A 15,108-nucleotide genomic window follows, 5' to 3' on the forward strand; every position below is an offset into this window, starting at 1 on the left:
TGCCTACTTAGTGGGCTGTGGTGAGGGTGGTGAGGATCAGAAAAAGTAATGGGTTGAAAGTACTTCAAAAACTGTAAAGTACCATACAAATAGAGGTATCTATTCTTAGAAGTACAGCTGGTCTCCTTGATGCATGGCTTTTAAAATACATGGCAGTGTTTACTTTTTATTTTAAGGAGAGACCCAGTTTAAATTGAAAAAGCTACTTGTAACCCTCACTAAAGTGTTCCTTGACTGGAGAGACTACAAAGAAGCATTTTCTTAAAAAAAAAAAAAAAAAAAAAAAAAAAAAAGCATTTTCCTGAACTGTCAATGCCATTTTCAATTTGAGGGCAAATCAATACAGGATGCTTCTTCTCTCACACATCAGGCATGAGCTGGGCTACTGCAGAGAAAAACTGAGGGAATAGGCAAAGAATAAGGCTATGTTCACCGCAACTATTGCTCGCAAATACTGGCATATTTCTGGTGATTAATTCATAACCAACTATCTTCTATCGAGAATGAAATAAAACACACAACACCTGGTTGGCATCGTGGTATTTGATTACTGGCTGACTAGGATAGTTGATGGTAAAATGGGTAAAATGCAATATTTACTTTGTTATGAGGGTAAAGGATGGTTCTTGAACGGTTGCCTACTGTCTTAAGGACTGAGAAAGGTCTAAAGATCAAAGCTGACACTGTGTGGTGACTGGATGTAGCAGATTACTTTTCACATTTATAATAGTAGCTCAACATGTGGATTGAATGCCAAATAGGTCATGCAAAACTGATAATAGAGTTTGTACCATGGAAAGAGGCCAAAGAAGAAATATTGAGATGTGTATAATGGTGAAATGTTTTCTATACAGAAAATTTGTGTGAAAAGTATGTCATTTCTCTTGTAGTTTTCTTTACGTATTTCAATTAAAGATTTTTTGTATCTATGATGTAATTATTGATACCTAAAGTTGTTAAATACCTGAGTCAATTAACCAAGTTGAAGGGAAAATGGAAAGAATACATCATTATAATTACCTATACTATATTTTCTACCTTAGTAGGAATAAAACACTAATTTATAATTTAAATATTTTCAGCTATTTAGTTTCTCACTGCCTTGTCTTTTTTTGTGTTTTCTCCAGTTTATTACAATTTATATTATTTTCATAGGATTCACCTTCTTTCCCTATTACTTTCCTTCTCCAGCTAAGGTGAGATATTCCTACTATGCAGGCTCTTTTGTAATTCTTAAAGTAATAACTTTTAGATATAGCCTCATTTATATTTTACTATTTAGGTTTAGTTTGGATATCCCTCATCATGGATATATTGATAACCGTACTGGAATTATGGAGAAGGGATATCTTCTGGAGTCCATTGTCATGAAATATAAAAGAATATATTTCTCTATACGTCTGCCATCCCTGTACATATATGTAATTGGAAACTCTGCTTTAACTTTTTTTGAAATAAATGAAGTATGATTGATATTTCCAAGTAGAAAAAAGATGAAAGTGAGATTTTATTATAATTGTTAAGATCACATTTTGAAAGAAAAACCACTTTCAACATGTTTCATTTGATCTTGGTAATGAGCGAATGAAGCAAGTGACAGAGTATTACATCCCAGCTTGCCTAATTGAAAATCCAGTGTGTGTCACAAAAAGTTCAAAAAAGTATATCTTAAAGAATCAGTAGGAATCAAGAAGCTAGGTTTCTGAAAGTCTTAGCAAGACTTCATATATGTCAGAAATTTGTTTAAATAAAATCTGTATTTCTTAAATCTCAGAGTATTCAAGTGTCTTTCCTTCTGGTTATTCCAGTATTAGTTATTTCAAAATGTGAAAAGATATAGGGGCATAATGTCATGTACTGGAGTGAGTGTGCATTTGCTCAGAGGGGGATCATTAGGACATTTTTTTAATAACTTACTCTCCAATATTTGATGAAATAGCTGAAGACTGTTGTAGCAATATACAGGCAGTAGAGAACAGAATAAGCTAAGAACTGAAGGAAGAATTTGTAGTTGGAAAATCCAATGCAGTTATTAACCCTAAAAGAAAAAAAACCAGAAAAACGGATTTGAAACCAGGACTTATTGATTGAGAATACGCTGACACCTAAGTGGACTAAGCAATGGAAGCACATCAGTCCTGCTGTTTCATGATGTGTTAGGCAGAAACCCAACAGAGACAGAAGTCTCTTAATAAGAACAGAATGAAAAAAAAAGTTGACCTCTCACTTGTTTCTCATTTTATTGACGGGCACAGAAACGCCTGGCTTAGCTCTGGGCTGGTTCCTGACAACCCCAAGCAAACCTGGATCGTGGTTACTAAATACTTATTAAATTCTTATCAGCTGTGCTTGGTACAGGTGTGACATGTTCTCTTTGTAATTAGGTAATTTCACACTGGTTCTCTGGTTCAGACATAAAATTTGAAGAACTGCTGAAATTAACAACTTAGAATATTTCAAACATCATGCCAACAAAAACAGAAATGAATTATATACTGCAGAAGAGATATACTTTTCTGTATTTCATCACTAAGCTTAATTGCCAAAGTTAATGGATAGGAGACTACTAGATTTGTGATCCCAGAAATTCAGTACCATGCTTTTGGAAGTATATTTATTCTTCCTTTTCCCCCACACAAATACAAAGCCCAGTGAATTATAATGACTGAAATAGGCATATTACAACTGCTTAAGAAAGTGGCCATACTTAGCAATTTTGGCCCTTTTGAGGAGAGAAATAAAAGAGACATACCAAGGGCAGTGATGGTCCATTTTTAAAACACACCTACAAATTGAACAAAATATGCAGAGTGAGGTTATGGAAATTAAGCAACACTTCAAAATTTAATTCAAGCTTTCACTAGTACTTTTACATGGTTTCAGTAAACCCATTCCCAGTTGTCTATTATAGTGACTCCAAACCTATTGTGTCCTCAGTTAGTCCTACTATGAGGCAGTTACCACAACATCTCACAAGATTTTGCTGGCAGCAAGTCACATGCCTTTAAAAGGGATTAGGAACTCAAGGATACTGACACAGACATGACTCTTCTAGTTTTTTTCAATAGTCAGTTTAACAAAATACAAAAGAAAATATATGGCTACAGCCTGTGTTTGAATCAAAGAGAAATATAAGTGGAATAAACACTCAAGAAGAAAGGATGAGGATTTTATGCAATAACATAAAAATGAGGTTTTACAAAGCTCAAACAGTTCCGTTCTGTGTTTTATACAGGGTCATGCTATGTATCCCAGGCTGGTCTTGAACTCATGAGCCTCCTGCCAGTCTCTCAAGTGCTGGTATTACAGGCATGTGCCACTGAACCCAGCTTCAAAGGTAGAACAGGTACAGCAATAAAAATATTAAACAGTATTTATAACATAAAATAGAAAATGAATATCCATGCCTCCATATTAATATAAATAAAGGATTGAATAAATAAAGAGATGTGGGTGAAGAGACACATCTCTCATGCAGAAGAATTCCAAATAATTTATGCAGATACTCCACCTTTGAGGAGAGGGAATGTAACCTTTCTTTCTTTCTCTTCTCTCTCTCTCTCTCTCTCTCTGTCTCTTGCAGCATCTCACTATGTGGTTCAAGCTGCACCTGAACTCATTATGGAGCCCAGGCTGTCTTCAAACTCATGGCAATCCTCTTGACTCAGCCTCCCAAGTTCTGGGATCACAGGTGTGCATGTGCCACTACTGCCAGCTTCACATTCTTTTGGTGTAGACTGTGCAATGACTTCTTCCAAAAGTATGGTATGAGGGGGGGGGTGCTAATTTTACAGTGGAGAAACTTGACAAACACTATGTGAGCCAGATGATCAAGATTAACATCAGAATGATTAAGTCATGTTTATATGTACCCTTGATATGATATAACAAGGATGGCACTTTAAATTTATGGTCTTCTTCCCAAATCACATTACCCCAGTCTAATGATCATGATAAAGGATCAAACAAATCCAAGTTGAGGGACATTCTACATAATACCTCATTATTTTTTTTCCTCATTGAGTTTATTGGTACATTCTAGGTATACAGTACAGTTACATTCATTATTGGGATCTTGTACCTTTACATGACAGGTCTTGGTTCTCATTTTTCCCCTTGTTCCTGCCCTCCCTTCACCCCCTCTTCTCCTCCCCATTTACAAACATTTTATTTCCAAATTTTGAACAAACTATAATAGTACATAAGGGAAAGAAAAAAAATAGGAAAAAAATGAAAAAATGGAAATAAAATGCCTCATTATTAATACTGAAAACTATCAAGATCATTAAAAATAAGTTAAAGTTAGATAAATTGTCACAGGTTTGAGGATTTAAGACGACTAAACGTAAGGCGGTATTCTGGATGGGATTCTAAAATAGAGAAAAGACATTAGGGGAAAACTAAACTTAAAAAATAAGTTATCATTTCTTCCTATTTCACATTTTCTATTATACATTTTGATCCTTATTTACACTTTCAGTATCTGAAGGGGAAGTTGGAGGGATAGGGGAAAGGAATAAATTCCAGAAAAGGAAAAAATGGAAACAAAGTCATTGTAAATAGGGAAGGGTGGTGGGGATGATGGTAGGACAGGGAGGAAAAAAATAAGAACCAAGATATATCATGTAAAGTTACAGATTCCCAGTGACGAATGTCATCATATTGTATACCTCATAAAATTAATGAAAAAAGAAGGCATTAGAGGTTATAAAGTTGAAAAAAAAAGGTATCAATATTGGTTCATTAATTTTAATGAATGTATCATAGTAATAGAAGGTGCTAATAATTGGGGAAATTGGATGTGATACATATGAGAGCTATCTCCACAGTATGTCTATAAACTACAAACTGTTCTAAAATAAAAACTTTATTTTGTAAATGTGGTTTTATTTCTCTGTCTTGAGAACAGCTTAAATTGTTATCTTCCCTGTGGCACTGTTTAGAACGTGCTCATCATGACCAAAAGGAAATGCTCTTATATAGCATGGTTACATGTTAGGATCAGTCATTTTGTTGTCTAGGCAACCATCCATGTCCAAGCTAAGCCCAGGAAAAATATGTCTGTCACTTACATGGCACAGACAGAGCAGTGATGGCAGCGGTCTGGCTTGATCAGATGGCACCGGTCACAGAATCGTACAGCTATAGGAAAAATCAGGTGATTAGCATTTGATAGGACACAGTGTAAGACCTTACATCTTACTAGTGTATGTGGATTGCTCATTATATACTGACTAAAGGTAGTAAAACTCATCACAAATTGGCAAGCAAAGATAATTAAGAGAATTGTGGTACATATTTTTCCCCTGTTGGATCAATCTTGTGTTCATTTCTACCGGTGGGGAGTGTGTGATCAAAAGTATAGGTATAATTGAGTCGAGGAAGAAGAGAGGCATTTCCATGTATGGAGCCTTTAGCACATTTTTACAGATCCTGTCAGTGCTGCAGCCCTAGTTTAAGTCATCATTATCTCTCACCTAGACACCTGCAAGAGTTGTATAATTGATCACTCCACCTTCATTCTTGCTCCCCCCAATTGCCTACTATACAAGAGCAGCTGAGTAATCTGTCAAAATGCAAACCAGACTGTCCACTTAAAACTCTTAATAGATTTCCAAAACCCTTACGACAGAATCCAGATTCTATCATGGTTGCATTATCTGGCCTCTGACTAGCCTTTCCACCTTGCCTTCTGCAGTGTGGGTTTGCTTCAATCAATATAGAGACGATTTGAATAAAAAAGCAGAGAAAAGGATAATTTGTTCTTTTTGAATGACTGCATGAGCAGAGACATTAGTCTTCCACCCTTATATGGGACCTAAACAACCAGGGATTCTGGTTCTTAGACCTTCAGACTTGGACTGGAGCTTACACCATCAGCCCTCTGTTTCCCAGGTTTTTGGACTTGGACTAAAACTTTCACTGTTGGTTCTCCTGATTTTCAGGCCTTTATGCTCAGATTGGGACTATACCACTTTTCTTGGGAATGCAGCTTACAGATGGCAGACAGTGGGATCTCTCAGCCTCCATAATTGTTTAAGCTAACATATCCCTTATTGTTTCTCTTCCTTTAGAGAACCCCCAAGTGATACACATTTTAACAGTTAGAGTGGCTCCAGAGGAACAGAAATTTAATAATGAGTTTTCTGAATTCGTTTTGTAGTTTGTGGAATTGGCTTTCTGATCTGATTAGATTTGAAGATACTAATGACTCTATTTAAAGTGGCAAAAGAAAAGGATGAGCTCAGGGATTTGAATTCCCTCCTCAGGTGCCACATAAATGACATAAAAGCTTCTATGATCGCCTGAAGATGCTTATCTCTTATAACGACAAGATTCAGATTTTTAAAAAAATCAAATGCAAAATTTCATTCTGGGAGTAGCTGGATTATTAAAGTAACTCCCAGTCATGTAGGGTGTCTACTATTAAAGAAAGGGCACTGATTTGAAAAGAAGAGAGGGGGAGCCAGAGAGGTGGAGCCCATAAATTTTGATAAACTTTCTTTCTCAGAAAAAGAGGCCATCCCATCCCTGGTGGAAGCAGCTTCCACATCACGACTGCTACTAGCTTCTCCACTTGTGTCTGAAGGGCTTACTCTTGCATTTCCAGATGAAGCTTAGGCTACTATGCAAGAAAATATTGATTCCCCTCAAAGTCTACCCCTATTTGTTCCGTACTTATAATTAGACTGAAGCATCAGCAGGCTCCAAATGGTGAGGTACAAAGTGTGACTCATGAGGAGGTGCAACTTGAGTTCTGTAGTTTATACAGGCAGAAATGCAGGGAATAAGTGTGGGAATGGATAATAATACACAGGATAACTGTAGACACAACATACAGTTAGATACAAATGAAAATATTGATATGGTGCCACAAAGCAGGCATTCTGCAGTTAATGTTGCAGCTAAGAGAGGCAGAAAAGGCTCTAACAGTTTGGTTGGTGAAAAATGGACCACAAAGCAGCCAACAGCGAATGAACTGGAAATGCCACACCTGTCTTGATTTAACATAGAGGAAGGACTTCAAGGCTAAAAGAGATTAAAGTGTTAGGGTAAATTTGTCATTTTAGACCTACTCATTTAAAAGGGTTTATATGACAAACGTTTCACCAATATCATGAAAAATAAATCTGTGTAGGGAACACCCGTGTTTGAAGAGCTGGGACTGCTCTTCTCTGTAGTCCAGATCTCACAGTGAGAACTATTGTCACTAAATTGGGAAAGCTAAATGCAGTAGGTGTAATTGGGTCCTGTGGTGGCACTGCCAAATGGTAGCAATCAGCCACTAAAAGCCAGGTAGGCATGGCTATCATTATGGACAGTAGAATCAAAGTAGCAGACAGAATAGTCTGACTCATGCAGAATTATGGCTTTGGCTAATCACAGTGTTTTAGACATGAAATAGGTGGGAAGATGACTGTGCTCTTACTTGATCTGTATATGCAGAAAAGTTCTAGGTCAACTGTTATAGTTTAAATCTAAAATGTCCCCAAAGTATCACATTCAGAAGTGGGAAATGGTTGGAAGGTTCAGATCACTGGGGAAATGACTTTGAAGGGTGTATTTCTGCTCCCACATCCTCCCTTCTTTGTTTTCTGGCAGCTATGTGGTGAACAGCTTTTCTCTGCCGTGCCATTCTACCACATTATTTTTGCCTTAGAGCCAGCCAACCATGGGCTGAATCTACTGAAAATATGAGCTAAAATAAACCTCTTGTCCTTTAAGTTCTGGGTGTTGGGTATTTTGTGTTGTGTATTTCCTAGTGATGGGAAAGTAACTGATAGGGTCAAATCAATGAAAGTCTAATTCCAATCCTAAAACTAGTCATGATTCCTCAATGAACTCCCAAACTTGAGCCAGTTTACACACTCAAAATGCCTTGAGTGAAGTGAAGATCAGATCCCTTGAGGAAAGACCCCAGGATGTTTCCAAAACTACTAAAACTTTACACTGTTAATCTTTTTCCCAGCCTTCACCAAAAGTTCTTCAGGTCTTTTATCAAGGTAATTTTGCCTTAAGGAGAAGGAAATAAACATCCCTTTAGAAGAATGCTGGATAACTGGCTCTGAACTAATTCCAGGAGATCTAAAACTTCAGTATGTTCCACCAGTCAGAGTTGGAACTCATGGAGGTCAGGTAATCAGTGAGGTTTTTAGCTCTGGTCTAACCCACAGTGTGTCTAATGGGTATCCAATGATTCTATGAATATTTTCCAAGTGTCTAGAATGCATAATAGGAGAAGACATACTGAGAAGCTGACAGAATCCCGACATTGGTTCCCTGACCTAGAGAGTGAAGTCTATTTTGTTGGGAAAGGCCAAGTAGAAGACAATGGAATTGCCTCTACCTAGGAAAATGGCAAGCCAAATCAATACTGTTCTTAGAGGGATTGCACAGATTAGTGCCATTATCAAGAACTTAAAAGATGTTGAGGTGATCATTTCTAACACATTCCCCATGCAACTAGCCTACCTGGCCTGTGTAGAAGACATATGTATCTTGGAGAATAGTCAGGTGGTAAGTCCAATTGTAGCTTCTGTACCAGATATGGTTTCATTGCTTGAGTAAAATAGCGTATTCCTTGGTACCAAGTATGCAGCTATTGTTCTGGCAAAAATCTTTATCTCTGTCCCTATCCATTAGACCCACAAGAGGCAATTTGCTTTCTGCTACCTCAGGAGTATATCAACTCTTCAGTGCTAAGTCACAGTTTAGTTTGCAGGGAACTTGACTATTTTTCTCTTCCAAAAGACATCATACTAGTCCATTATATTGAATACATGATGCTGATTTGACCTAGTGAGCAAGAAGTACCAATTATTCTACACTAATTGGCAAAACATTTGTGTGGCACAGGGTGAAAAATAAATTCAACAAAAATTCAGGGGCTTTCTACTTTAGTGAAATTTCTAGGGGTCCAGTGATGTTGGATATGTTGAGATACTTCTAAAGGTGAAGGATATGTCATTGAATTGATCCTCTCATAAAACAAAAAGTCACAATGCCTAGCTGCACTTACTGGATTTGGAAGATGCTATATTCCTCATTTGAGTATGGTACTTCTACCCTTTACTGAAGGACGTGAAATCTGATAATTTTGTGTGGGTCCCAGAATAAGAGCAGGCTCTGCAACAGTCTAGGCTATTGCATAAACTGCTTTGCTGCTTGGGCCACATGATGCAGCAGATACAAAAATGCTTGAAATGTCGGAGCCTTTGGCAGAACTTCATAGGTGAATTGTAGAGCAGGTCTTTCTTATGTTTGGAGCAAAGCCTCCACAGATAACTATTCTTCTGAGAAACACTTCTGGGCCTTCTATTGACTTGCAGTAGAGATTAAATGATTAACCATGATCCACCAAGCTATCATGTGACCTGATCTGCTCATCCCGAACTGGGTGTTATCTCATCCACCAAACCAAATTTGGGCATGCACAGCAATGCTCCATAATCAGATGGAAGTGGTATATATGGGATCAGGCCTGAGAATACTGTGAAGGTACAATAAGTTACATGAAGAAGTAGTCCAATTGCTCATGGCCCCCACCCCTGCCATACAACTAGTTTGTACTTATAGGCTCGTGAGGAGCTCACTATGAGCATTTGACTGAGGGGAAAAGACTCAAGCCTGGCATACAGATGGTTCTGCATTTCATGCAAGCATAATTTGAAAGTAGATAGTATATCACCTTTCTGTGACATACCTAAAGAATAGTTGTGAAGGGAAATCCTTCCAATGAGCAGAACTTTGAGTAGTGCACCTAGTTGTTCACTGCTTAGATGGAGAAGTGGCTAATCAAGTGATTATATACCAATGTATGGGCAGTGGCCACTGGTTAGGCCGATGGTTAGGAATTCAAAAGAAGGTATTTGGAAAATTGGTGACAAGGAAACCTGGGGAAGAGATACATAGAGAAACCTCTCTGAATGGGCAAAAAGCATGGATGTTGGTGTCTCATGTAAATGTTCACAAAAGTTTGATTATATGCCTTAATCATTTGGCACTACTATAACAAAATACCATAGCCTGAGTAGCTTCTGAACAATAAATTTAATTCACACTCTTTTGAATGCTAGAATGTCCAAGGTCAAGGTATCATTAGATTAGGTACTTGTGAGAGTCTGTCTCATAAATAGCACCAACTTACTGTGTCCTTGCATGGTATGTGCAAAGGGCAAGGACTATTTAAAGGGCACTAATCATATCAATGAGTGCCCTAACCTCAAGACCTAATACTTTTCCAAAGATCCACCTCTCAATGTCATCCACACTGGGTATTAAGATTTCAATGTATGACTTTGGGACAGGGATACAACTGTTCAGAATGTAGCACACACCAAAGAAAGAGTTTAATAATCCCTATTGTAGCAGGACATTTTCTATGGATAGTAGTTATTCTCTTTCCCTAGCCACCTGTTACTGCTCAGTACACTTATGGACAAAGGGGGACATAGCAGGGATGGAGGTTATCCATGTGCTCAGGAATATGGCCTTCTATTTACCATGGCCAACCTGGCTATTGCTATAGCTACAGCCCAGTATGCCAAGAGCAGAGAACACTTAGCTCCCAATATGGAAACATTACCACATCTACTTGGTGTCAGGTTGATCACATTGGACTGATTATATCATGGAAGAGACAGCATTTTTATTTACTAGAATATACAATGGAAGAGAGAGCATCATTCTTTACTAGAATAGAAAAAATAGCATTTTAGATATAGATTTGTTTTTTCTGCATGCACTATTTCTGCCCAAATACCATGGTATATTTAAAGAATGATTCACCCACCATCATGGTATCCTACACAGCATTGCTTCTGATCAAGGAACACACTCCACAGTAAGAAAAGTGAAGAAGTAGGCCCACACTCATAGAACTTACTGGTCTTACCATGTTTTCCACCATCCTGAAGCAGTTGGCTTGACAGAATGGTGCAATGATCTTCTCAAGAGTCAGCTACAGGCCCAGCTAGGTGGTAGGGCAGAGACAGGGCAAGGATCTTTAGAAGGCTGACTATAATCTGAAATAACATTCACTATATGATACTGTCTCTAATAGCCAGGATTCATGAATATAGGAATTAAGGGGTAGAAATGAGACTAGTACTAGTTACCATTTTCCTTAGTCACCCACTGACAAATTTTTTGCTTCTTATTCCTGTGACTTTGTTCTCCGTTGGCCTAAAGGCTTTACATATGGAGAGAAATACTTCTACCAAAAGACTCAACAATTATTTCACTTACCCGCCACCCAGCCTTTTAGGGCTGCTCATGCCTCTAAATCAACAGGCCAAGAAGGCATTTGCAATGTTGACTAGGATGACTGATTGACTAAGAGAATATTGGACTACTACTCCACAATGGAGGTAAGGAAGAGCATGTTTGGAAAAAAAAGAACTCCCTTAGAACATTTTTTTCTTTTAAAAAATTTATTAGTACATGTTTGCAGTACATATAGTTTACAATCTTCTTGGGGAGTTTGATAGATGTACATAATATTGCTTGTTTCTTTTTTTTAATCCAACTCCCAGCGCTAATTGTTCTTGATAGCCACATATTTAAAAGTTGAATTTAAGTTGAATGTCGTGGCTCACACCTGTAATCTCAGCACTTGAGAGGCTGAGGCAGGAGGATTACTGTGAGTTCAAGGCCAGCCTGAGCCACAGAGTGAGACTGTCTCAAAAAAATTGAATTTAAAAAATTCATCATCACTTACAGATCCTAGAATAGTATTAAATGAATTTTTTTTCTTAAAGGTAGACCTCAAGCTTTTAGGAGTCAGACAGCCTAAATGCCTACATGTGCACAAAATAAACAGCATCTTCCTTTTCTATGACTTAGGGTTCACACTAGGGCCAAGTGGTTTTCACTAAAAATTACATGTTTATTTTGATATTTTGAGAAAGACATGTACAACACCAGGCATATCAATATTTACAACATAGTAGGTGACATGACACATATTACTCTATATGCATATACACCCTCTAATACATACAGTAAATCACGTCAGGAAAAAAGCTGTGTGTGAACAGACTTATGATGAAATATAAGTAAGGTCTTTGTTAAGGTCTACATAATGTTCAAGATATTGTTACTGCTCTTCTAGATCCCACTTGCAAAAATTAGTGATACAGGCTTCAAAATATAATTCTGCTTGTTTTAGCAGGGCATTTTTTGGTAATGATCTTGCTCGCTTAAGAATATCTACTTTACCTGAGCTCGATCCCCTGAACCAAGGACATTTCTTAATGTTGTCATGCCCCACAATTAGATGAATGGAAAAATACAACAATCAAATAATGGTGCAGACTCTTCTGGAGTGAAGAAGTAAAGAATGATGACCAGCTGTTGTATTTGTTGAAGACGAACAAACACAGAATGGATAGTGGAAAAAGGTAATTATTAATGTCAGCTATGACCATGTGACCATTTATAAAAATGGTGACTAATTGTCATGGGCATTTCCTTCTTATTTTGTTATGACTATGTCTGTCTATATATCTGAAATCTTTGCTTTCTCCCCTGCTTCCTTTATCATGCAACATAAAATGTATTGACTTTACATCACAGTGTGAGTACTGTTAATTTTATATCATAGCACATAAATATTAAGTTCTAAGATATCAAGTAGAAAAATAAACATCATTCAAAGACTTTAACTCCCCTTCAGGGAGGTGTTGTGGGATGTATACAGGATAGTTGTATCACATTAGGGAGAGTTTCTTTAGCAGCGTTTAAAGTTTCACCTAGGGCCTAATGCATGTTAGGCAAAGACTTTTTTGAGCTATGCCCTCATCAGAATTTTCTGAATTTCAGGAGAAGTCATAAATCTGGGTTTTTATGTGGAAATATTGTAATTGTTAAAAACCTATAACAAATGAATTTTAAAAGACAAATTAGATAAAGAAAAGTGGTATGTATACACAATATTCATTCATAAAAAATATTAAATTGTCATTTTCAACAACCTGAATGGTACAGAGATCATTACATTAGTCAAAAAGCTATGCATAGAAAGACAATGCCACGTGCTTACATGTGGAAGCTAAAAAAGTTGATTTCATAGAAGTAGAAAGTAGAATAGTGGTCAGGAATTGTACTGACAAAAGAGATAGAGGGAAGTTGGATACAATTAAATTACACAAGATGAATAATTTATAGTTTCTATAACACAGTAGGGTGACCATACTTTAAAAAATGTATTATATATTTTATAAAGAACCAGAAGATTATAATTTGAAACGTCATAATATACACACACAGACACACACACACACACACACACACACACACACACAAAGATAGATGTTTAAGGAATCAGAAATGCTAATTATACTTATTTGATATTACATATTGCATACATGTATGGAATATATGGAATATAATACTGTATTTTATAAAGATGTGCTGTTATTTTATATCATTAAAAAGACAAACAAAGAAAATATATTTCTGAGCCCAATTCATCCTATATACATCAGGCTGTATCTTTGTTTTATCATATTATTTTGTTCCTACTATCTGAAATTACATAAATTCCTGTCTGTCTTTTTTCATCAGAATTTAACCTCCATAAGAGACCTTGCCTATCTGTTCAACTCTGTATTCCTAATATGGAATGGTGCCTCACACATTAGCCACTTTGAAAAATTAGTATTATGGAAGTTTTCAAACACACATTTAAGTAGAAGTCTCAGTATAATGAATCTTCTTGTACCATTACCTAGAGTCAATAATTATTAACACTGTGGCATTTTTGTATAATGCTTCTTCCATGGGTTTTTTACTTGAGCATTTACATGAAAATGTTTTAAAATTATAACTGTTTACTACTATTCTAAAATTAATATATCACTAACATTATGTAATATCCATACAAATTAAAAATTTCCCAATTGTCAGATAGCATCTTAATAAATACTTAATACATGAAAAACAAATGAACATAAAATATCTGACAATAAACCTTCCAAGGCTTGAAACATAATCTTCTCACCAGAAATTCAAGGATGATTTTCTAGAAGAGCCTTGGTTTTCAAATTTTAAAAGATGGAAAATTAGTTCAGTAAATATTGCTCTACATGAAGATAACCTAAGAGTAAAATTCTATAATGGATATTTACCCAATAAAAATAAAAATATAATTTTGCACATATCCTTATACTAGGTTGTTCATAGTAGATTGACTCATACCAGCGCTAAGTGCTGGAACCTACTCATATATGTATCAGCCAGTGAATAGATAAATAAACCGCGGTACATTTATACAATAAAATAATACTCAGCAATAAAAGGAACGAAAGCTCCCCCTTCTTCAAATCCAGTGCTCTGGGCCTCCATCCCAGCAGACCAGTGAGAACTGCCTATTGCTGAACTGTGTGGGGAGCTCATAGTTCCTCTTTCTCCACCTCCAGTGCTCTGGGCTTCAATCTCAGCAGACTGGTAAGAACTGCCCACCGCCCAGCCCCGGGCATGCATCTGCAACATCCACCCCAAACCCCCAACTTTTGGGCCTCCTGGTACCTGGAGCCACACTGCAGAGACACAGGTGGTAATAAAATCCATATTACTCAGCTCCAGAAGATACAACAGAAGTGAACAACTGCAATAAAGGTACATAAGACCTCCATAGTTGGTAAGCTGGGGGATCACCACCTTCCAGCAGAACTTGGATTATCATAGGGGAAGAGCAGCTGGAACCTGCAGTAGAACCTTGCAGAGTTCAACCCTGCAGGAGGTCAGGAAGTCCAACTTGGGCCTTGCAACCAGAATTCAGCATGAATCTTGGGGGTCTGCCATGGGCCAGCCGAGACTAATTGCCTTAGTTCTGCACATTGCTGCCCACATTGTCTACTGTGACAGCAGAGATATACCCTGAAAGAGGCTCTTCAAATTTTTTTCTTTTCCTCTTATTTTTAATTTTTATTTTTTCTTATCTTGCAAAGTCTTCCTTTTTTTCTTTCTTCTCTTTCCTGCTCAGTCTCTGGCTCCCCCAAGTTAATCTACATCTACCTTTTTGTTCCCCTTCTTGCCCTAGTTCGGGTTTCTTCTCTCTCTTTTCTTCTCTCTTTATTCTTCACTTAATGGTCATTAAAGTGAGTA

The 15,108-nt window shown here is 37.0% G+C and overlaps 1 protein-coding gene across 1 annotated transcript in view; it reads right to left on the reverse strand.

Annotated features, from left to right (window-relative positions):
- Zdhhc15 (zinc finger DHHC-type palmitoyltransferase 15) overlaps positions 1-15,108 on the reverse strand; it is a 129,981-nt gene that overhangs the window by 31,050 nt on the left and 83,823 nt on the right. Inside the window, exons 5-7 of the mRNA XM_010631276.2 lie at positions 5,073-5,142; positions 2,753-2,785; positions 1,918-2,038 (exon numbers count right to left, since the gene is read on the reverse strand). Of these exons, the coding sequence (XP_010629578.1) occupies positions 1,918-2,038; positions 2,753-2,785; positions 5,073-5,142 (224 nt within the window). The remainder of the gene's footprint in view (positions 1-1,917; positions 2,039-2,752; positions 2,786-5,072; positions 5,143-15,108) is intronic.

This window comes from Fukomys damarensis, unplaced genomic scaffold, assembly GCF_012274545.1.
Source record: "Fukomys damarensis isolate Sample0158 unplaced genomic scaffold, DMR_v1.0_HiC HiC_scaffold_39, whole genome shotgun sequence".
Taxonomy (NCBI): Eukaryota; Metazoa; Chordata; class Mammalia; order Rodentia; family Bathyergidae; genus Fukomys; species Fukomys damarensis.